General features: G+C 37.9%; 1 protein-coding gene across 3 annotated transcripts in view; it reads left to right on the top strand.

Moving 5' to 3' along the window:
- The window catches only part of ZNF283 (zinc finger protein 283), a 30,375-nt gene extending 17,633 nt beyond the window's left edge, over positions 1 to 12,742 (top strand). For all 3 annotated transcript variants that reach the window (XM_004440362.3, XM_087421628.1, XM_087421629.1), the window contains one exon: positions 8,062 to 12,742. In XM_004440362.3, the coding sequence (XP_004440419.1) occupies positions 8,062 to 9,596 (1,535 nt within the window). In that variant the 3' untranslated portion in view covers positions 9,597 to 12,742. The remainder of the gene's footprint in view (positions 1 to 8,061) is intronic.
- The last annotated feature ends 12,088 nt before the right edge of the window (positions 12,743 to 24,830 follow it).

The raw sequence follows: 24,830 nt of genomic DNA, 5'->3' as shown, positions 1-24,830 counted from the left end.
CTGTTTTTTTGGTTTCTATTTAATTTATTTCTGCTCTAATTTTTATTATTTCCCTCCTTCAGCTGACTTTGGGCTTTGTTTGTTCTTCTTTTTCTAGTTCTGTTAGGTGTAGTTTAAGATTGCTTATTTGAGATTTTTCTTGTTTGTTTCGGTGGGCCTGTATTGCTATGAATTTCCCTCTTAGGACCACTTTTGCTGCATCCCATATAAGTTGGTATGGTGTATGTTCATTTTCATTTGTCTCCAGATATTTTTTGATTTCTCTTTTAATTTCTTCAATGATCCATTGGTTTTTCAGTAGCATGTTGTTTAGACTCCACATATTTGTGACTTTCGCAGCTTCTTTCTTGTAGTTGATTTCCAGTTTCATAGTGCTGTGATCAGAAAAAATGCTTGATATGATTTTAATCTTTTTAAACTTATTGAGGCTAGGGCCGGCCCCGTGGCTTAGCGGTTAAGTGCGCGCGCTCTGCTGCTGGCGGCCTGGGTTCGGATCCCGGGCGTGCACCGACGCACCGCTTCTCTGGCCATGCTGAGGCCGCGTCCCACATACAGCAACTAGAAGGATGTGCAGCTATGACATACAACTATCTACTGGGGCTTTGGGGGAAAAAGAAATAAAAAAAAATAAATAAATAAAAAATAAACTTATTGAGGCTTGCCTTGTTTCCCAACATATGGCCTATCTTTGAAAATGTGCCATGTGCATCAAAGTGTGGTTCTTTTGTTTGAGGAATCACAGGAAGGTCAGAGCAGAGTCAGTCAGGGAGGGAGGACCAAGAAGTTAGTGAGGGAGATAGGCAGGCCCAGATGATAGGCAGTTTTGTTGGTTTCGGGGAGGAATGTGGATTGTTTTCTCAGTGATCAGAAGCCATGTTCGGTTATGTGTGGTTTTTTTTATTGTTAAGTATTACAAATACCTAACATCAGCTTCTTCTAGGGCTTGTTAGAAAGGCAGCATGTTAGGTCCTACTCCAGACCTGCAGAACAGAAGCTGCATTTACACAAGATCCCCAGGTGATTTTTATGCACATTAAAGCAGCACTGTTCTTTGTTATTTTCTGACCCACATGCAGGGAGTAGAGCTGGAAACAGGGTCCTGATATACTCTTGACTTTCAAAAGAGCCTCTCCACTTTGCATAGGGGTGGACTGAGTGAACAGAATTTATTTCATATTAGGTGAATACATTGCTTTACTTACAATAGATTTGAAGTTGAATGTTACAGTCTGTGAACTTTGCATTTTACACTGAGATAAACCCTAAAAATGTCTCATGAAACTTCTTGTTTTCTTCTTAGCAGAATAACAACAGTAATAATAACGTTAATACTTACACTGTGCTTACTAGAAATCAGGCTCTGTTCTAAGCAGTGCAAATACGTTAATGTATTCAACCTTCACAACATCCCTGTGAGGTAGGTACCATCTTTTTCTCCTTTTCATAGATTATAATACTGAGGCACATACAGTTTAAGTGACTTCACAAGGTCACACAGCTGGTAGGAGGCAGTGGCAGCAACTGAACCTAAGAAGTCTGGCTCCAGAGTCTGTTCTCATCCGCTGTGTTCTATTTGTTCTAAAGAGATGGAGTCTGAATGAGTCTAAAACAAGATCATTTTCCTACTTATGTGATCTCATGTTCTTCATTCCCATCATCTGTCTCTTCTCTGAAGTCTTTGTCAATGTTATTTCTACTGTTATTCTATTGTAAATTTAACCAAATGTTTTGAGCTTATAATTTTTTTAAAAAATGTCTATGCCATCTGGTATTTCTTTCCTTGTAAGCAGACACTCCATTTCTAAGCCAGGTGTGACCACATTATTGGAGCAAAGAGAAGAGCCCTGGATGGTGGTGAGGGGAGGGCCGAGAAGCTGGAACCTAGGAAGGCAAAGGCAGGAGGGAACCATCACAGGTCACAGAGGAGAAGGAGGAACACCCGGGATGGTGTTTGGAAAACTCCCTACGAAGGACCAAGGCCTGTGGAGTGAAGGCCCGACAAATAGAGATCTCAGTTTGGGCTCCCAAAGGAACATCATCTTGATCTCATTTCCCACTCTCCTTGTTTTTCTTCTCACATTTCCTTCCCATGTCAGTGAGGAATGTGTTCTTTTTTGTTTCCAGTACAAGCACTTTACTTATACGCTGGATTCATCTGCTTGCCAGCTCTTTTGCATTTGTGTGTGTGAATGAATGTATGCATTCATTCATAAATTCTGCAAATATTTTGAGTGCCTGCTCCTAGCCAGGCATTGTACTGGGCACTATTAATACAATCATGAACAAGATTGATAAGTCATCCATTCTTGTGTAGTTTATGTAGTTGGGAGAAACAGAAAATAAATAAGTAAATAGATAATGTCATGTAATTAAACATGTTGTTCAGGAGAGGTAAACAGCATAAGAGATTAGAAAATGATGGGAATTGACAGAGCTAATTCGGATAAGATGGTCAGGGAAGGCTTTCTTGAGTAGAGACATGGAGCCTGGGATAAAGTTATATGAATATCTGGGGGAGGAATATAGCAATCACAGTGAACAGCATATGCAAAGGCCCTGTGGTTGGAAAGGAACCTTATTGGAGGAGCTGCAAGAAGGCCAAGGCAGAGTTAAGGAGGGTGTACTGAGAAATTAGGTCAGGGAGATAGGCAAGGGCCAGGTAATGTGCAGTTTTGTGTTGTTGTTTTAGGACTTTGGGTTGTTTAGTCTCTTTCAGTCTGAAACAGTTTGTACATCTTTCCTTGACTTGCATTCCCTGCTGCTTTTGAAGATTACAGGCCAGTTATTTTGTATAGCGTCCCTCAGTTTGGGTTTGCCTGCTCTTTTCTCATGAGTAGATTTAGATTGTGCATCTTTGGCAGGAATATCACAGAGTTGATGCTGTGTTCTCCTTGCATTCTTCAGGCATTGCAAACGACTTGTTGTTACTGATAATGCTTCCTTTGAACTTTTGATCAGAGTAGTATCTGCCGGCCTCCTCCCTTAATGCTTCCTTTGAACTTTTGATCAGAGTAGTATCTGCCGGCCTCCTCCCTGTCAAATAAATAATTTTTCCTTTAATGAGTATTTCATGAGGAGGAACTTCGAGACTATTGAATATTGTATTCCTCTTCAAACTTTCAATGTATTCATGTATTGGATTTCTAGTCAGTGGATTGTAATCTCTTCTTCCCATTATTTATCTTGAAGCTCAGAATATTTGAGCTTGTCCCAGATTTGACCAGTGGGGACCCTCTCGTGATGGCTTCTGCATCCTTGGGCACATCTCCATCACTCTTTGAGCACCTCTTTATTTTCTAACACAGTGGGTTCCAGGCTCATCATATGCTTTGCCTGCTCCAGCTCGTTCAGCCTTTTCTTCATGATGCTCTGGTTTCTGTTAGTTGAGAATGGTATTTAGAAACCAAAATCTGGATATAAGTTTGCTCATTTCTACTGGGAGATGGCTGCTCCCAGGCACTCTCAGTGGACAGAGCTAGGGAATAGACTTATCTATAGACATGCATACACATTTACATCTATCTGTTGAAAACCATGAGTTCACACAGATCTCTCCAATTCCATTTCAACACTACAGGTTTCATTTCGGCTTACTCACTTTCTGTATTTCTAACTCCCTGCTCTGACGGTGAAAAACCTGGCTTCCATTATCCTTAATATATTTACTTATTTGATCAAACTCTTTCTGTGTAACCAATCTTCTATTACTACCACCACCACCACCACCTTGATCCTGTGATTGCCCTTCTCATCCCACTTGGGCTGTGACAACCCACGCCAGGTCCCATACACACAGACATTTATCCTCACCCTCCCCACATGGGACAGCCCTCTTATACTGACACCCTTCTCACACTGGTTGACCTTCAATACCTTGCTCTGGGCTTCATTTGATTAAATCTTGACCCTTGAGTATGCATTTAAAAAATATTCTGTGTGATGAAATGGGAAGTATTAATTCAGCTCTTCTGCTATGTACCAAAGTACACTTGTTTGTGCAGTTGTTCCAATTATGAGTGAAACTACCTGCTTTTTTCAGGGAATACCATTTTTTTTCCTTGAAAGAATGACTGACAGACAAACTATGGTTATCGAGACTTAGGTAGTTGACAAACATTTTCTTGCAAGCAAGCCTGTGACTGCAAGAACAGCTAACGGTATTTGTTGCCAATGATAGAATTCAGACCTTCTTTTTTTTTTTTTTTTTTTTTTTTGTGAGGAGGATCAGCCCTGAGCTAACATCTGTCACCAATCCTCCTCTTTTTTTGCTGAGGAAGACTGGCCCTGGGCTAACATCTGTGCCCATCTTCCTCCACTTTATATGGGATGCCCTCACAGTATGGCTTGACAAGCAGTGCATCGGTGCACGCCTGGGATCCGAACCCTGGGCCACTGCAGCGGAGTGCGCGTACTTAACTGCTACACCACTGCGCCGGCCCCAGAATTCAGACTTTCAAGTCAGAATTAGAATTGTGTAAAACCTGTATCCATCATTTTGAGCTTTATAGTTTCCCAAGATATAAAATTTTTCTGATGAGATAGGTTGTAATATTAACGTGATCTTTTTGATATTGTGAAATGAAATATGTCAACATCTCAAAGATCTGCATAACTCAGTGAATCACTATTTTTCAAATGACCAGTGCATGATGTTACAAAATCATGCATGGATAAAAGATCATGCAAAGTGCAGTGGATTTGAATGTAACATAGTATGAAAAGTTCATGGGTATGGTTGCATATTCCACATTGCTACTAAGCTTTAAGAAACTACCACTTCTCAAGTTTTACTGTCGTATCAGAGAATAATTTGACATGAGCACCTGGACAGGCTCATATAACGTTCTGCCATTGTACAATTACATATCTATGGGAGGCTGGATTTCCTTCATATACTTTGACCAAAATAGCATTGCCACAGATTGAATGCAGAAGCAGGTATGAAAATCCAGTTGTCTTCTGTTAAACCCAATATTAAAGAGATTTGCAAACGATTAAGACAATACTTCATTAAATTTTTTGTTTTGGAAAACATAATTACTTTTCATAAAATATGTTTATTATGTTAACATTTAATGATTTATTATTTTTAAATGAATTAATAAATCTTTAAATTTCTCAGTTTTAATTTCTAATATGGTAAATATCAAAAGATATAACCCACATAAACAAAAGCTCTTTTGAGTCCTCGATGATTTCTTTTTAAATCTAAAAAGAAATTAAACCTATATTTATTTATTAACATGGTTAAGCCTTACACAAAACATTCAACTACCAAATAATTATAATGCAAGCCCTTGGGTGGCACTTCAGTAAAATTGCCATGCAATTCAATTGAATTATTATTATTATTTTTTTGGTGAGGAAGATTGGCCCTGAGCTAAAATCTGTCGCCAATCTTTCTCTTTTTGCTTGAGGAAGATTGGCCCTGAGCTAACATCTGTGCCCATCTTCCTCTGTTTTTTATGTGGGACGCCACCACAGCATGGCTTGGTGAGCAGCGTGTAGGTCTGTGCCTGGGATCTGAACCTGCGTACCCCGGGGCTGCCGAAGCGGGGCACGTGACCTTAACTACTACGCCACTGGGCCGGCCCCTATTGAACTATTTTTTGATGCTAAGTTGTACAAAACTGCACTCCTTTTAGTTTACGTTTGGCCACCTCAAAGTAGTTGTAGTATTAAGTTGGTCAACTTAAATACTATGGCTTCCTTTTAGATATACACACAGTCTTTACACCCAAATGTTAAATACAAAGCAATAAGACATCATTAAATAAAATAGCAATAGTTACTGCAGTTTAGGGCTGTGACCAATTATCCATAATTAAAATTAGTTCTCACAAACATCCACAGTATCATCTACCATTTTATAGCTCAACCAAAATATATAATCACCAATAGGCAAAAATGCTAAACTTTTTAATTTTGTATTACAGATACACTTATGCATGAGCAAGCAAGGGATTCACCAGTAATTTTTAAGAGTGTAAGGGATACTGAAACCAAAAAGTTTGAGAAGTACTAAGGCATCAAATGAATGCTTGGGGGTGTTGGTTGAGGTCTTCCCACTCAGGCCAGCTTGGCACTCCAACATACAATCTCTAGAATCTCTGATCGTAGTGAATACGCCAGAGGCCTTGTGGAGAGTTACCCCGTGGCTGCATAACTTAGTATTTGGTTACAGATCCAAGGAGGGATCCCTACAAAGATTATGGGGGCTCCTTTGCATGACTTCTTCCTCTAGTAAACCTTGAACCACAAATTCCAGCCACCTTAGCAGCCCTGAGCCCAGATCCTAATATCCTTTGCCCAGTGAGACTACTGCTCTCTATTTGGACTTCATTTTCCTGTGCCTTGGTTTAGAGGATACAGCCAGTAGAAAGGGTGAATTTTCTGATAGGTTTTTCTGCTGTGAAAGTTTTTCATCCCTGTGTCTAGCGTCCAATTTTATAGTTTTTTGTAGCGAGGCAGTAAGTCTAATACCAGAGTTTTCTTCATGGATAGAGCTAGAAACCACTTACCTTCATTTTGAAGAATAGTTTTTTGCTATATATAGGATTCTAGGTTGAGAGCTTTCTTCCTTCAGCCTTTAAAGATATTCCTTTGTCTTGTAGCTTCCATTGTTACTGATATAAAGTCAGCCATAATTCTTACATTTTTTCCTCTAAATTTGGTATCTCGCCCACCCCCGCTACTTTGACTGTTTTCTCTTTATCTTTGGTTTTCAACTGTTGGATTATGATGTTCCCAGTTGTTGCTTTTCTTTGTGTTTATCCTGCTGGCAGAGGGCTGAAAATAGGCTGATGCTGTTCATACATTTTGAGAAAATTTAAACTACCATCTCTTCAAGTATTTCTTTGACTCTGTCCTCTTTCTGGGACTCCATTGCCCGAAGTTAGATTGTTTGATATCGTTGCACAGATCTGACACTGTTTTTTTTTTCCCCAGTCTTTTTTCTCTTTGTGCTTTAGTTTGGGCTTTTAGTTATAGAATTTCCATTTGGTTCAATTTTAGAGTTTCCATTTCTCTGCTCAAATTTCCCATCTGGTCACTGTCCATCTTTTCTTCCAGATTTTGTAACATATACTTGTTTAATGACCTTGTCTGCTGATTCTAATATCGGCATCATCTGTTCTCTCTTTTGCTTGTGTTTTTGTTGGGATTATAGGTCACATTTTTCTTGTTCTTCGCCTGTCTCATAATTTTTTATTGTGTAGCAGACATCTTGAATAAATAACAGTAAAGAATGTATACTCCCCCCGCCCCCGAATGTATATGCCCTTCCTCGGTCAGTCATGTAGGGTGAGAGGCTGATAACTTGGATCCCACCAAGCATGGAGCTGAGTTGGACTGGGTGTTAGTTTTCATAAGTTTCAGTTCACTTCTGGTTTCAAGTTAGATTAAAAAATTTTTATTTGCCCTGAATTTCCCACATGACCACTGATGGGCTAAACTCTTTGTATAATGATTTGAGCTGGGTGGAGGTTGCAGTACAGCTTTAACTCGTTCTGTTTCACTTCTTGTTTGAACTCCAGCAGAGCCTTGGAACTTAATAACTGCATTAACTTAATAACTGTAATAACTTGAACTGCGAGATTTTGTCTGCTTTCTAGCCCATCATCAATCTCTCAGAAAAATTCCTGTGAGGAAGAATTATCTAGTGTAATGATTTTGTTTCTGAGTTGCGGGATTTTCTGGATTCCAGTTCATCATGCCAGCCTACACAGTCATTAATTAAAAGTTCAGCTGGAACTACACCTGGGCACAGAAGGGTTTGATTGATGGAAGGGCACATTTTGGTGTAAGGGACTGTCTACATGGTGATGATCTTTGTGGAATCCTCCGAAAACTGTCAAATCAGAACATTAAGATCACAAGAACTGAAAAATCAAAGCTGAGTTTGTTGTTTGACAGGGGAGAGACTTGATGCTTAGGAGTTCAGTAAGTCTCTTAATCCAAATCACTTATGGGTATTATTTTCAATTGGTCTTTTATTTCTACTATGGAGGGCTTTTTTCTGGTAAAGGAAATAAAGTGTGTGGTTTTCTTGTTTTCTTTCAGATTTGGAGTCAACATACGAGACCAAAAATACATTTCCAGAAAAGGACATTTCTGAAATAAAATTTTCCCAATGGGAGATAAAGGAAAGTAAAACCCTTGGCCTTGAGGCATCCATTTTCAAAAACAATTGGAAGTGCAAAAGCGAATTCGAGGGACTTCAGGGACCCCAGGAGGGATACTTCAGTCAAATGATAATCAGCTATGAAAAAATGCCCACTTACGGAAAAAGTAAATCTCCCACTGCACATCAAAGAATTCATAATCAAGAGAAACTCTATGAATGTAAGGAATGTGGGAAGACCTTTAGTTGGGGCTCAAGTCTTGTTAAACATGAGAGAATCCATACTGGTGAGAAACCCTATGAATGTAAAGAATGTGGGAAGGCCTTTAGCCGTGGCTATCACCTTACTGAACATCAGAAAATTCATATTGGTGTCAAATCTTATAAATGTAAGGAATGTGGGAAGGCCTTTTTTTGGGGCTCAAGCCTTGCTAAACATGAGATAGTTCATACAGGTGAGAAACCTTATGAATGTAAAGAATGTGGGAAGGCCTTCAGCCGTGGCTATCAACTTACTCAGCATCAGAAAATCCATACGGGGAAGAAACCTTATGAATGTAAAGTATGTGGAAAGGCTTTTCGTTGGGGCTATCAACTCACTCGACATCAGATATTTCACACTGGCGAGAAAGCTTTTGAATGTAGAGAATGTGGGAAGAACTTTAATTGTGGCTCAAGTCTTCTTCAGCATGAGAGAATTCATACTGGTGAGAAACCCTACGAATGTAAAGAATGTGGAAAGGCTTTTGGTCGTGGCTATCACCTTACCGAACATCAGAAAATCCATACTGGTGAGAAACCTTTTGAATGTAAGGAATGTGGGAAGGCCTTTACTTGGGGTTCAAGCCTTGTTAAACATGAGAGAGTCCATACTGGTGAGAAATCCCACGAATGTGAAGAATGTGGGAAGGCCTTTGGTAGCGGGTATCAGCTTACTCGACATCAGAGATTTCATACTGGTGAGAAACCCTATGAATGTAAGGAATGTGGGAAGGCCTTTAATTGTGCCTCAAGTCTTGCTAAACATGAAAGAATTCATACTGGTGAGAAACCCTATGGATGTAAAGAATGTGGAAAGGCTTTCATTCGTGGCTATCACCTTACTCAACATCAGAGAATTCATACTGGTGAGAAACCTTTTAAATGTAAGGAATGTGGGAAGGCCTTTAGTTGGAGTTCAAGCCTTGTTAAACATGAGAGAGCCCATACTGTTGAGAAATCCTATGAATGTAAAGAATGTGGGAAGGCCTTTGGTAATGGCTATCAACTTAGTTTTCATCAGATATTTCATACTGGTGGGAACCCTTATCAATGTATGGAATTTGGGAAGACTTTTACTTATGGCTCAAGCCTTGTTCAACATGAAAGAACTCATAGTAATGATATGTCCTACAAATATGAAGAGTGTGGGGAAGCCTTTATATGGACACCTTACTCAAATGAGACAATTGATATGGTGAAACTTTATGATTGAAGAGATGTGAAAGAACATTTTTTTGTGTGTATGGATAACTTATTCAACACGAGGAGAAACCTTACTCTTAAGAAACCTTATGACTGTAGGGGATATGCAAAAGCCTTACCTGTATATGGACAATTTACTTGTTATCAGAAAAATCATACTAGTGAGAAATATTCTGAACATAAGGAATATGGAAAGGCCTTTAGACTTCTGTACAATCTTATTGAACATCAATTTATACTGATGTGAAGCCGTTTAAATGCAAGGAATGTGTAAAGATCTTGAATTCATGGCAGAAAGTCTGATACACACCAGAGAATTGATGCTCATTGGAAACACTTTAAGGAAGGTGGGAAGGACCTAAACTTAATTCAGTTTATGTAAGGAATGTGGGAAGGCTCGAGGATGTGGTAAACATCTTAGAGGACATCAGAGAATTCATCCAAATGAGAAACACTTTGAATTAGAATTGTAGGAAGGCTTTAGACAAGTGCTACTCAAACTATTATCCAGAGACAAGTGCTAGTCCACAAAATTGTTACCTGTCCATCATGAGATAAATGCAGAAAATGAGAGTAAATGTTTGGAAACTTTTATAGTAATTTGATATTGCCATAATTTGATATTGCCATAACATTATCGTTGTATTTTACAAAAGTATCAGTCCATGAATAATGGGAAATTAAAAACAAAAAGTTTGTCCTTCCTCAGAAATAATTTGAGGGACAACATTCACACCTTTTAAAACATGAGACAAGTCATGATATGATTTAATTAGAATAAGAAATCCCTCACTTGTCATCTCTCTGATTACAATAGCAAAATCTTCGTACTATAGGAAGGTTTGGTTACTATGGGAATCACCATTTTCTTATGCCCATAAAAGCACAGAGAATTTATACCAGATATGTTCATTTAGTGAATGTATAGAAGCCTTCCAACACTATTCAATCTTTGTTAAACTTTAGCAAACTCATCCTAGAGAATAACCCTATTAACGTAACAAATGTAGGAAACCCCTTATCTATGGCACAAACCATACTTTGTCATCACCATTCCACCTCCTTACTACCTATAGGATGTTGGGCAAAATGCTTATCCCCTCTGGGCATCTTGTTTAAAATGCTGGTGATGGTAACGATCTAATAGTGCTCTTGTAGAGACTGAATGGATTTAGTATGGGTCAGATCTTTGGAAGAGTATCTGGTTATGTAGCCTATGAACAATACATAATAGCTATTGTTCTTATCCTCATCATTGGTATTAGTACTGGTGATTCTTAAGAGAGGAATGCCCATTTGGTGTAATGAATTTAGAAAAGCTTCCCATAACTACCCATCCATTTGAATTTCATCCATTTATTTCATTCTGGATAAAATCTAGTATGTAAAGAACTAGAGAGGATTTTTATTCAGAATTTATCCCTTAAGCTGCAGCAAAAATTAACACTGAAAGACACGTTGTGGATTTAGTAAGTGTTAAAACGTTGGGAATACACCTGTTGAGGAATCAGGGAGCAGTGTGAAGCAATTTGGCTGTAATGAATTCCAACAGACAGGTAGTAATTAAAATTCTCCACTCATTTCAAGATAAATTAGAAATTAAAAAGAGAACAAAAAGAAAACTGTGCATTTGGGAACTCTTTCCCAAAATTCTATTAGGACATTCAGAAAAGTTTAAAGAATAGTATCATGAACATCCATATACTCTATATGGAATCAATAATTCTTAACATTTGGCCATATCTGCTTTCTCTCTGAATATATATGTATGTATGTGTATTTATACTCGTGTACAATTTGACTTATGATGTAGAAATGATATTTCTTTCCTGAACACATCAGCATGCCTCTTTTAAGAATAAAAACTGTCTTATTCTTAACTCTAACACCATAGTCACATAAGAAAATTAGCAATAATTCTGTAATATTCTTTTATATTCACTTCATATTTCTGAGTGCTCCCAAGAATTTATCGTATTGCTATTTATTTTCTAACCAGCATCTTCTGTATATTCACGAATCGCATTTGGTTGCCATGTCTCTAGATTTTAATCTTGAACAGACTTTGAAGAGTTTAGGAAAGCTGCTTTATAGAATGCCATACATTTTAGATTTGTTTCTTCCCTCATGGTGAAGTTCAATTTGTGCCTCTATCCTTCATATCTCTCATAAAATCGTTAGAGCTAGAGGATTAAACATTTTCAGCCAGAGCACTTCGTAGGAGGTGATGTGTACTTCATGTTGCAATACATCAGAAGCACGTAAATATCCATTTTTCCCACTATCACCAATGCTAAGTTTGATCATTTGATTAAGATGGTGACTGCTGGTGCTCTCCATTATAAAGATCCATTATACAACTAATAGGATTGGTGAACCTTGGTCAACTGCTTTTGGAAATACGTAATCATGTGTATAAGTTCTGAATTAAAAGAGAAAGTTGAAACAATTACAGATTCTTCGGAAAGAAAGATAATGAAATGATTGTGTATCAGAACTTGCAGGATGTTCCTGAAGCTCTACTCAGTGGAAACATAATACCCTTCAGTCTGTCTTGGAGGAAAGCAAAATGCATCTGGCTCAAAAGACTAAAGAGTATTCTAGTGAAGGAAATTGCTCGACTTTGTTTCAATTGGTGTATCTCAAACTTTACCATGGAAATGCTAATTTCCATTACTTAGGGATGTGAAACTGCGTTGGGAGATGCTGCCATCACTAAAAGAAACTCTGAAGTTGGAAATTTCAGTCACCAAGTCTGGCTGTTAGCTATGATGGCATGGCAGTTAGAATCATGCTCTCAAAAGGTTGCCTTTTAATGTTTTCTCTTGTTTGTGAGTAAAATTCTTTGTTGTATCTAAGTAGAGGTGGCTCTTGGGTTTTATCAAATGTCATTTTATCCTCTCTTCCTGCAATTGTATAGTATTTAATTTGTTACTGTGATAATTTATACTGACAGGTTCTCTGACTTCTTCCCGGTCCTGGGTATACCCAGGTTAGTCATTGATATACTTTTTTTTGGATGCACTGCTTGATTTCATTTACTGCTTTTTAGAATTTTTACATCTCATGAGTGAGACCATATAATAGTTTTCTTTTTTAATGTATTTCTGTCTGTTTTTGTATTGCAATTACCTGTATTAAAACTGTATGACAGTACTGGCTTGCTTTTTCTTGAATTGGAAAACCTTAATCACTTTTCTGATTCCATCTGTTGGTTTTCTTGTCTTTGAATTTCTACTTGGGACACAACAAATTCACTGAGTGCCCAGCATGGTTTCTTCAAGGAGCCTTCATAGTCACGTAGTACCAGCCGAGATCCATATCAAAGGAGCATTCCAACATAGCCCCTCACTGAAGAGCCTTCGTTATGTATCCTTGGGAATCCTGTATTGGGAAGTCAGAGCTCCGTGTAGGACTGTTCTGATCATACTTGTACATGTCAGAGCGTACATGTACTCTGTATATACTATATATACTTTCTGTATATACTGGAAGTGGAATTTCTTGGGTTTGGGCATGAGTATGCCTGTCTTCAACTTTAGTAGGTTTAATTCTTCTAAATAGATTTCCAAACAGATGTACCAACTGGCACTCCACCAGCAGTGTATGAGTGTTCTGTTTTCTCCATATCCTTTGCAATACTTGGCATCATCAGTTAAAAATAATTTTTCTTTTTTGCTACTCTGCTTGGTATATAGTGGTATCTGATTGTGATGACTGTGGTTTCCATTTCCAGTTTTTCTGATTGTTGATTGGCTCTGGATATTCTTGCAATCTCTCTCCGCTCCTCGCTCCTGACATTGGATGCATTAGGTGTGTCTGGTTTCACAAAGCATCTATACAACTTGTAGGACAACATGTGACACCTACGCCACGGCTCTGTGTGTGTCTGTGTGTGTGTTCATCCCCCACCAGACAGTGAGCTGGTTGATGGCTGTGATGAAATCAGCTTTATCTCTGCCTCTCCAGCTCCCAGTATGAACTGTGACCCTATGACCCTTAGTTGTTTGATACAATTAGGATACAAACTGGCTGAAGCAATGAGAAAGTATATTGTGTCATATAACAGGTGTTCAGAGGGACGGCAGGCTACAGAGATTTTTGATGCATCAGCAAAATGAAATATACACAGAGACAGATTCTCTTCCATTTTTCACTCTGCATTTCCCCGTGTTGGCCGGTACCATGCTAGGTTTCTAGAAGTTATATGTAGACATGACAACACCCAGAGAACAAAATGATCTGAAATATCTCTCTCTCAGGAGCAAGGAAACATTTCCCATTAGCCAACAGTGTACGTCTGCTCTTACATTAATTGCTAAAATGGGTCATGGGTAATTTCTCAAATAATCACTGGTTTTACTTTAAATTAGTCACAGACTTTTGAACATTTTATTTAAATAAGAATTCTAGCAGACTCATAAATGTCATTAACTTTTCATGTATGTAGGAAGAAAGAACCAGAATAAACTAGATCTTTTAACAACAAAAATTTTACAAATATGTAAAATATAAATGAATATACATTTCATAAAATGATGACAATTTTAATTAAATGTATGTATAATTAAGACCACCAAACATAATTACAGACCATTGAGAGGTTAATGTTTATTTCAAAAAGAGCAAAAATTCTGAAGTATTAAAGTCTATATTATTAGTGAGAACATTTACTAGGAGTTTTTTATCACTAGGAGTTTTTTATTTGATTTTTTGTAGCTATGGGGATCCGGGGAAATATTATTGGTCTAACCTTGTAAGTATTTTTTCCTCCCAGAGTCAGAGGAGCCTGCTCTTTTAAGGTTAATTACTGGAATCCTTTTAGCCTCAAGACTAAAGAAGGCCAAAATTTACAATGTGGAAATGAAACAAAGGTGTAATTGAGGGGCCAGCCTGGTGGCGGCGTAGTGGTTAAGTTCATGCGCTGTTTCTGGTGGCCTGAGGTTTGCAGGTTTGGATCCCAGACACAGACCTACGCACCATTCATCAAGCCACGCTGTGGCAGGCGTCCCACATAAAGCAGAGGAAGATGGGCACGGATGTTAGCCCAGGGCCAATCTTCCTCAGCAAAAAAGAGGAGGATTGGCAACAGGTGTTAGCTCAGGGCTAATCTTCCTCACACACACACAAATTGGAATTGGGGGGAATATATTCACTCAGTTCATTTTCATAGCGCACACACGTAGGACTAAATTCAAAAGAAACAAAAGTCTTATTCAGTTCCCTTTCCTCAAACTACACAATGATCCTCTTCAGAGACAACTACAGTCTTCAGCCTCTTTTGTATTCTCGGGCAGACATTCTATGTAAAGAACAGAATATATTGCCTCAGGGTAGACATTTAAGATTTGAAAATATTCCTTTAAGGCTTCATAATTTGGTGTCAGCCATATCCCATTATTATGGATTTCACCAATAAAAACTTTGGTTCAATTTACTTTCACTATACCTGAGTGTTTACTATGGAGGAAAGAGTCTGCATCATTCTTGGCCACCATTTTTAAATACGATCCATTCTGGACTGGTCACCCTCTGTGCCCGGGGCACAAGAGATATTGTGGCCTCATCCATCACCATTACTAGGGATTCTCTTCACTTCTCTCCTACATTGAATTTCCAGTTTTACACTTATTCACCTGATGGAAAGCCTCCAGTTGCTTTCTTCGAAGGGGTGACTGATTGTGAAATAATTTATGTGATTAATTCTGTTTCTGGTGTCTCCTTATTTTTGCCAGCAGGTTCCTGGGCATGTTGTTTTCATGGTGGATGGCAGAAGCACAAAAGGCTGGCCCAAGGGGTCTTTAAAGTCTATACACCCATCCTAATTAGTCCACATTCTGTTGATTAGACAAGTCATATGGCCAAGCCCAGCATTAATGGGGCAGGGGTGAGCCATGCCAAGGGCGGAGAGTAAAGGAAGAATTATAGACAAATACTATATGCTACCAGACTTACACCAACATCTCTGGCCATCACTGTGAGTCAACACAACTCATTATGGGGATAACAGCAATAGTTAATGATTTCAGTGATAATTTATTGCCATGATGTTAATCAATAAAAATATCAACTTTTCCTATAAACACGTTCATAGTTATATTAATTTATAAATTTACATATATTTCTTATACATTTAACAATAGTGAAAAAGTTCAGCAAATTATTCTATATTAATATAGTTTAAAGTAAGTCTTATATGTGGCAGAATGATTAAAGTCACCATGTAATATGTATGTTTATGAATAATTATGGATAAAATTAGAAAAAAGGGAGAAAATGTGACAACTCTGTATGTTAAGATGCTTTTCAATATCTAAAGTTAAAGACATCTCTTCTTCATACAATCTTCCTGAAAACGACCCCACTCTGTGAGCACAATTTGAAAAAGAAATAAAAGCTCTGAACAGACAAGTGGGTGTTCTTACTTCTGGGGTTGGCTCACAACAGTGAACTCCATCAAATGACTGTTATCTTGACCACAACGCTGGGCAGGGAGGTGCTCTAGCAAAAGGCTGTGCAGAATCCCGCTGACAGCCTTTTAACAGATGCAGGCTATCGGAGGAGGTTGACCTGAGAGCTGGACCTGGGCAATTGGAGGCTCCTATCTCACCAATCCCCACCCCCCTCCTTGGATTGCATGTTCTGCCCACTGTTCCTGTACTAGGAGCTGTTTCAAGGACGCAGCCTTGAGAGAGTAATGTGTTGTTGAGGGCATCTGGACTGGGTACTTGACCAAACCCAGTTAAAGCCTCTATACACACTTTTAAGACTCTGGTGGGCGGTGCAGAGATTTACTCGCTTGCAGCTGCCCAAGACAGGCTTCCCATGTAAGTTCTTTTGCTTATTAAACCTGCCGCCTACCAATCTGTAGTGGCCTGCCTCCTTCTTGGGACTCTCCTTGCTCTCTGCACTGGGGCTGGTTTTGAATTTCACCCAGGAACTCCTGAGGTTGTAAACCAACACCGAGAAGGGAAAGTGCTTGGAGACTGAGAGGAACTGGAAGAGGATCAGAGGTGTGGGAGCATCTCTGCTGGGTGTGCATCTCATCTCCTCTTCCGTGGAAGCTTGGTTCTGATTTAAATATCATCTGGCTGTATCCCCTCCCCTAAGAGTTCCCTCAGACACCTTATCTGGGTCACTTAGGGTAGATGGCATAATTGCTAAGCCCCTGCATGTCTGAGATTTCCCTTTGCTCTTCTATTAGTCTGGGTTCCCCAGAGAAACAGAACCAATAGGAGCTATCTATATCTATATCTATGTATAAATGTAAATTTAGACATAGATAATACACACATACACATATAGATATATATAAGATCTGCAGTTGACAAACTGGAGACCCAGGAGAGCCAATAGTATAGTCCCAGTCCAAGTTTCAAGGCCTGAGAACCAGGAAAGCTGATGTATGTTCCAGTTGGAGTCTGAGTCCAAAGGCAGAAGACTGATGTCCCAGCTTGAAGACAGGCAGAGAGAACGAATTCTTTCCTGCTCAGCCGTTTTATTCTATTCAGGCTTTCGATGGCTTGGGGGAGGCCCACCCACACTGGGGATGGCAAATCTCCTTTAGTCAGTCCACTGATTCAAATGTTAATCTCATCCAAAACAGCCTTACAGGGGCTGGCCGGGTGGTGTAGTGGTTAAGTTCATGTGCTCTACTTCGGTGGCCTGGGGTTTCAGGTTCAGACCCTGGGTGTGGACCTAACCACCACTCATCAAGCCTAATCTTCCTCACCAAAAAAAAAAAGAAAAAAAAAAACCATCAACACCCTTACAGGCACACCGAGAATTAGTGGTTAACCAAATATCTGGGCACCCAGGGCCCAGTCAAGCTGACACATAAAATTAACCATCACAGCTCTCATATGACAGAGGATCTTGGCTAGAGCAGTAGATACTGTCAGTGTCCCACCCAACGATCATTGCCAGTTCTATTCCAGCGACAACATGCCTCTCCCAAGGAGGGTAACTGAGTAAATTATGATCATGCTTCCATGTGTCAGGCACAGTGCTAAAACACTCACATCATTATCTAATTTAAATCTAGCAACAAAACCCTATGTGTGTGGTAATAATGTCACCATTATACCAACGAAGAAAAGAAAGTTTATGCAAGTTAAACAACTGGTCCAAGGCCCACCAGCTTCTAAGGGGGATGACGTGGATTTGAACTGAAATGGTTGTGTTTCAGGGCCCTCAGGGCTTACTCACTCTGCATTACACAAATATTAAAGAAGGAATTATTTTCTACTTAAGAGTGAAGAAGCCTGAATTTCAAAAGTTTTATCAACTAGTTAGAATTAGCCAGTGTCTAATATCAAATGTACCTTTAAAAATATTATGTTCAGACATTTATATTTTAGGGCACATCTATAATTTTTACACATTGGAAAGAATTTCCTTTTTTTTTGGTGAGGAAGATTGGCCCTGAGCTAACATCTGTGCCAATCTTCCCCTATATTTTGTATGTGGGTTGCTGTCACAGCATGGTTTTTTGACGAGTGGTGTAGGTCTGCGTCCAGGATCTGAACCCACGAACCCCAGGCTGCCAAAGTGGAGCATGCCGAACTTAACCATATGCCACTGGGCTGGCCCCAAGAGACCTTGCATTTTTGTATGTAATCTGTTTTTTTCTTATTTCTTAAAATCTTTTGAATATCAGTCATTATACTTCTATATGATTATTAATGCCTACCAAGTTTTCCATTTTTTGGAATACAATACTTTATCTGCCTATACATAATTGTTGTTGATTGTTTCCAGACTTTGTTAATATAGATAACCCTATGGAAATGTAGTTTTTTCACGCTAGTTTAACCATTACCATGAGATATATTCCTATAAATTGAGTGCTGGATTAGAGAACATGCTTACTTTAAATAAGGATATAAAGTACCCTCTAGAAAAGTGGTATATGAATTATTTTCCACCAAAATTAATTGGGAATTAATAGTACATCAAAATTATGGTACAATGGTTATTATTTTTGTAAAAACTTACCAGTTTTTAGGCCAATATGGCATATTTTATAACATTTCTATTTATTTCTCATAAGCTTAGATATGTTTTCATGCACACATTCATTCATTTTTAATTCTTCTTTTATTAAATCTCCATTTCTATTCTTAGCTCATTCTTTTTCACATTGGTGTGTTCATCTGTATATTGATATATAAAAACTGTTTATTAATTCCGTCCAATAATATTTTGTTTCTCATATTTGGAACAAAAATTTCCCACTGAATTTGCTTTTAATTTTGCTCAAGGGGGTACTGAAACAAGTTTTTCTATTTCCATAGATAAGTTTGTTAATTAGTTACTTTAGGTTTTCTACTGGATATCACGCACCCACATCAAGGATTAAATGGCCTTCATTTATATTCTACAAAGATATTGAGAGTCTGTGTTTCCTTCGTTACTTTTCTTTTTTTTTTTTTTAAAGATTTTATTTATTCAGTTTTTTCCCCCCAAAGCCCCAGTAGATAGTTGTATGTCATAGGTTCACATCCTTCTAGTTGCTGTACGTGGGACTCAGCCTCACGTTGGACGGAGAAGTGGTGCCTCGGGGCACTCCCGGGATCCGAACCCGGGCCGCCAGCATCAGAGCGCGCGCACTTAACCGCTAAGCCACGGAGCCGGCCCGTCCTTCGTTACTTTTCTTATTGTGGTAAAATATGTAACATAATGTTTACCATTTTATAAGTGTATAACTCAGTAGCACTAAGTACAGTCACATTGTTGTGCAACCACTACCACTATCGTCTCCAGAACTTTTTCATTATCCCAAACTGAAACTCTGTGCCCATTAAACAATAACTCCCCATCCCCCAGCCTCTGCTCCCCCGGAGCCCCTGGTAACCACTAGTCCACTTTCTGTCTTTATGAATTTGACAATTCTGTGTACCGCATATAAGTGGAATCATACAATATTTGTCATTTTGTGTCTGGTTTATTTCACTTAGCATAATGTGTTCAAAGCTTCCATATTATAGCATGTATCAAAAATTTATTCCTTTTTAAAGGCTGAATAATGTTCCACAATATTTATACATTACATTTTGTTTATCCATTTATCTATTGTGGACATTTGGTTTTTTTCCACCTTTGGCTATTGTGATATAATGTTGCTTTAAACATTGGAATACAAATATCTTTTCAAGTCCCTGCTTTCAATTCTTTAGGGCATATACCTAGAAGTGGAATTGTTGGATCACGTGGTAATTTTATGTTTAAATTTTTGAGGAATCATCATATGGTTTTCCACAGCAGCTGTACCATTTTACGTTCCTACCAGCAACGCACAAGTGTTGCAGTTTCTCCACATCCTCACCAATGCTTTTTTTCTTTTTCTTTTTTAGCCATCATAATGGGTGAGAAGTGGTATCTAATTGTGGTTTTGTTTGGCATTTCCCTAATGATTAAAGACGTTGATCATCTTTTCATGTGCTTATTGACCATTTGTATATCTCCTTGGGAGAAATGTCTATTCAATTCATTTGTTCATTTTTAAATTAGGTTGTTTTTTGTTGTTGTTGAGTTGTAGGAATTCTTTACATATTTTGGATATTAATCTCGTCAGATATTCTGAGGCCCACCTTTTCACTATGTTTATTGTGACATTTGAAAGGTTTTTAATTTTGATGAAGTCCAATTGATCTATTTTTTCTTTTGTTTCCTGTGCTTTTGGTGTCATATCCAAGAAATCATTGCCAAATCCAATATCATGAAGCTTTTCCCTGTATGTTTTCTTCTAGTTTTATAGTATTAGCTCTTACTTTTAGGTTTTTGATCCATTTTGAGTTAATTTTTGTATATGGTGTGAGGTAAAGGTCTGATTTCATTCTTTTGCACGTGGATATCCAGTTTTCCCAGTTTTCAACCTTTTATTGAGGAGACTGTTCTTTCCCCATTGAATGGTTTTGACACCCTTGTCAAAATCAGTTGACAATAAATGTGCAAGTTTATTTATGGAATCTCAATTCTATTCCATTGATCTGTATGTCTATCCTTATGTCAGTAACAGAGTTTTGATTACAACAGCTTTGTAGTAAGTTTTGAAATCAAGATGTTAGACTTCTATAACTTTGTCAATTTTTAAAAATAACCCATGCACACTTCAGCATGTATTCAGTATGTTATAATATACTCAGCATGTTACCATTAGATCAGCATGTTCATCACACAATTTTTGTCTGCTTGCACTTTCGCTTACTGAGGATGTATTAAAATCTCCCACTACGTGTATGAATTTGTCTAGTTCTCCTTGTAGCTTCCGGCATCACTTTCTTCTCCAGGTCCATTCACTTTGTAACATCTCAGGAGAGCCCAGCATTACTGACTTTTCAGTTTCCTTTTTCGGTTTTGCCCCAATGCAGATTTAATATTCTTAGATAGTGAACTATCTAAGCATTTGATAGAATATCTATCAGCATTTGAAATATTTTTTTCTATTTTACGGAGCATTTCCAGGTATTTTATAGGATTTTTTGTTATCTAGTCTGCCCCAAATAGAAGTCTCCATATTATTTCATGAAGTGCTGCCAGATTGTTTTTGGTGCTGACCTACTTAAGCCTTCTTTAGTATTATTTCATGGCTCTTAGTCACAACGCATTATGAGAATCTTCTTACTGGTCTACATTTCTAACTCTACAGGCATATCTTTGAAGGCAAATACATTTTAGATTTGTTTCTGGGTCCCCAGTAGAAGAGCTATCTGTAGGACAAAAGAAAGTCCTTGGTCCCAGCATCCTGATGGGAAATAAAATCACAGAGACAAAGTGTCAGAGGTCATGATTAGAACTTATGCAAATTAGTAGATGGTAGGCTGGTGGAAGAAGGGATTGAAATATTTTTCTGGGCTGAGTGGGAGAAGGGCCAATCACATGTCTACAGGGGGTAATTTGGGTCTGGGAGTTCACAGGAGAACCTATCCCACGCCTTAGGACAGAAACCTTCATCCTTACAGTGACAAGGACATAAGTCTTGTATCTGGTTCTTTCTGTTAGGAATTCAGCTCAGGATAGGTCAAGGATGGACATCATAGCTTAGATCTCAATCCTCAGACTTGTCCATGGGTCTAGTTTCAATTCTACCTTTTGTAAGAGAAGTTCTAAGCCCCCTCTGCAAACTCTGAATCAGAATATGGCACCTGATAGGCTAGAGTTCTATCTTTGCTCTTGAAAGAACCTAGGGTTCCCAAGGTTGGAGATAGGAGTCCAGACTTAATAAACCCAAGTTTCAGAATGGAATTATTGTAAACTGGTCAGTTCGGAGATACAACATAGGATTGTTCACTCATGGATTGTAGCTCCTCTTTCTCCATTTGCCTCAAAGCATTGCTCTATTTCAGTTTTCCAAAGACAGACATGGGGGAACAACTCCAATTTTAAAAGCCAAATATAGCAGGGTTTGAAATTCCACTTACTTCTGCTAATACTCACTGCTTCTGTCTCTCAAGCTTAGGAGCATCTTACTAAAGCTCCTATCTTACAATGTTCTATAAATTAACATGGCTGCTCTTCTTCCCCTAGGGATGATCTCAAATAGCATCTCCTAATGCCTTTACCTCCAAAATTCATGCAATCTTTAAAAATGTCATTTAGCACTTTTCTCAGTCTACCAGACAGGCAGAAAAGCATGTCCTAGAAGGCAAATTAAGTGTCTCCCCCTTGCAGGTACTCTGAATTTTTGGTGAAAAGCATGTCCTAGAAGGCAAATTAAGTGTCTCCTCCTTGCAGGTACTCTGAATTTTTGATGAGGTGGGGATGAGTACTTACATGGGAACACTCATGGGAAATCTTTGCTCTGCTTTTGATTGACATAAGATTGGTGGGTGTGATGTATATAGCACATATAGCAAACTGGATGAATCAGTAAAGATCATGTTTGTCTGTAAGACAGACAGACCCAGAATGACAGTGATTTAACCAGGAAAATTTTTCTCGGTGACATGAAATTCTGGAGGTGGGCAGTCTAAGCCTGGCACTGTAGCTCTGCTCCAAAGTTCTCTGAATCATCTTATTCAAATTCAGGCAGCAGAATGGATGCATGGAGGAATAAAGAGAGAAAAGGAGATGAACCAGGTGCATTTAAGGAAGGTTCCCCCAAACTGCCACACAATTCCAGTTATCTTCAACTGGCCATAACTGAAGATCCCTGGACCAATAAGGTAGAAGAAGACAATTATGATCCTGAGTGGCCCACATAAGCAAATAAGTCATGATTTTTTCTTATTATGGAAGAAAGGGAGATGAATATTGGGGGTAATTAGCAGTCTTGAATTAGGCCCCTAACTCAAATACCAACCATGGAATTGAACTTCTTAGACATCAGTACTGATACAAAATATCTAGTAGGCTGGAATTAAATAATCAAAATGAGAGCTTACAGGAATACTTACAGTGTTTGAGAATCTTTCTGGAATTTTTGGTCTCTCACATCCCATTAGGCATCACATCCTGCTGATTCTACTTAATACATGAAAAACATTTGACCTTTTTCCACCATCACCGCGGTAGTGAATCTTCCCTATGTCCAATCTAGATTACTGCAATACCTAGTAATACCGCACAGATACCTTGCATTCAGGTTCTTCTGATGCTCCTCTCATTCCCACCCTACATCTAATATATTCTATATGGCCACCAGATTGAACCTCCTAAGACAAAAGGCGAGTGTGACTGAGGAATTAACTTTTTAATTTTATCTAATTTTAATTAATTTAAATCTAAATGAAAAAAACTGAAGCAGTGTAAAATATTTTCCCATTATGACAACTTTATTGTTTTGGTAGGACTACATTTCACTTTAACCATTGCATTGCATAGTATTACTTTGGTGTTATAGTGTACATGTTGTGTGTGTGTTGTGTGTATAGTATTATAAACACATCACTGATCTAGTGGATGTCAAGAAATTGATGTGTTTATTTGCATATTTTCTGAAGATAACATGAGTTACAGTGATATGAAAGAAATAATAATTGTTAATTAAATTTAAATACTACTTTAATTATAATTATTATTCTAGGTTAAAAAATATGTACAAATTTTTAAACTTAAAATGAAAGTGTATTAATGATGCACAATCAAGTAGAGACCAGTTCTATGGCCAGAAGAATAAAAAATAGGAGACTGGAAGTTGTACTGTGAATTTCATGATGAATGCCAACTGCAATTGCTGTGACAGGGCAAAACAAAAAAGCTGTTTGATAATGTAAAAAAACCTTAAGTTAATAAGGTGGACAATATTGTGAGACATCTTCAGCAAATACGTAGTAAATTTAATGAGAAATTTCCTCTTGATAAGGAAAAAGGAATAAATGAAAATGGTTGCCTGAAATCAAAATTAAATGTGCAACCAAAAATTCTAAATAATTTAAAAATATAATCTGAGCTTATCATTTTGTCTAGCTATAAAATGGCTTTGAGTCTTGCACAAAAAAGAAATCAAACTTTAAGATGGAGACATAGAAAGATAATTATTAGTTTAGTTATGGAAATTTTGTTAGTATATTATGAGAAAAGACTAAAAATTATATTTTACAAAAAGTGAAACACATCTTCAATTAAGCCACCAAACAACTGCCCACAGATCTTTCTAACAATATCAAAGATCAATTAATTCAAAATTTAAAAAGCTACACATACTCTTCTTTAGGTTTAGATGAGTTGTGCAATGAGACACTGCCCAATTAATATTCTGGGTACATTTTGTCTCAAAAGACTTAAAAATCAAAAAGAAATGTTGTCAATTTGCAGCCTACAAAACCAGACTCACAGCATAGATATTTTTGAATCTTCTATATATGTCAAAAAAATTTCTGCTAGGTACGAAAAAAATGCTCATTGGTTGAACGGTGGAAGAGTTACAAAGATTTACTGTACTTTGAACTTCAGTTCAAGGGTTTCTTTAAAAAAAAACTTGCCAAATATTTCATAATCAAAACCCAAAAAATGACAGTGTGATTTATCTTTTCTCACCAGTAACACACTGCATATGAACAAACAAAATCCAAGGAAAGGAAAAGCTTTTTTTGTGACCTAGCTGAAAGGGTAGGGTCATTTGTTGAAAGTGAAACTTTTCATAAGTTAATAATAATGTTACATATTTTTCTAGCACGAATAAATATACAGAATATTTTCACCAGAATCAAAAGCACTGTGAAAATATGCTTGCAATGAAGAAACAGGAAGTCTTAGTAAAGAAATAGAAACTATAAAAAAAGTACTAAATGAAAATTCTAGA

Source organism: Ceratotherium simum, chromosome 33 (assembly GCF_057802395.1).
Source record: "Ceratotherium simum simum isolate JZ-2026a chromosome 33, ASM5780239v1, whole genome shotgun sequence".
Classification (NCBI taxonomy): Eukaryota; Metazoa; Chordata; class Mammalia; order Perissodactyla; family Rhinocerotidae; genus Ceratotherium; species Ceratotherium simum.
The sequence above is the reverse complement of the archived record's forward strand: the minus strand, read 5'-3'. Positions and strand labels throughout refer to the sequence as shown.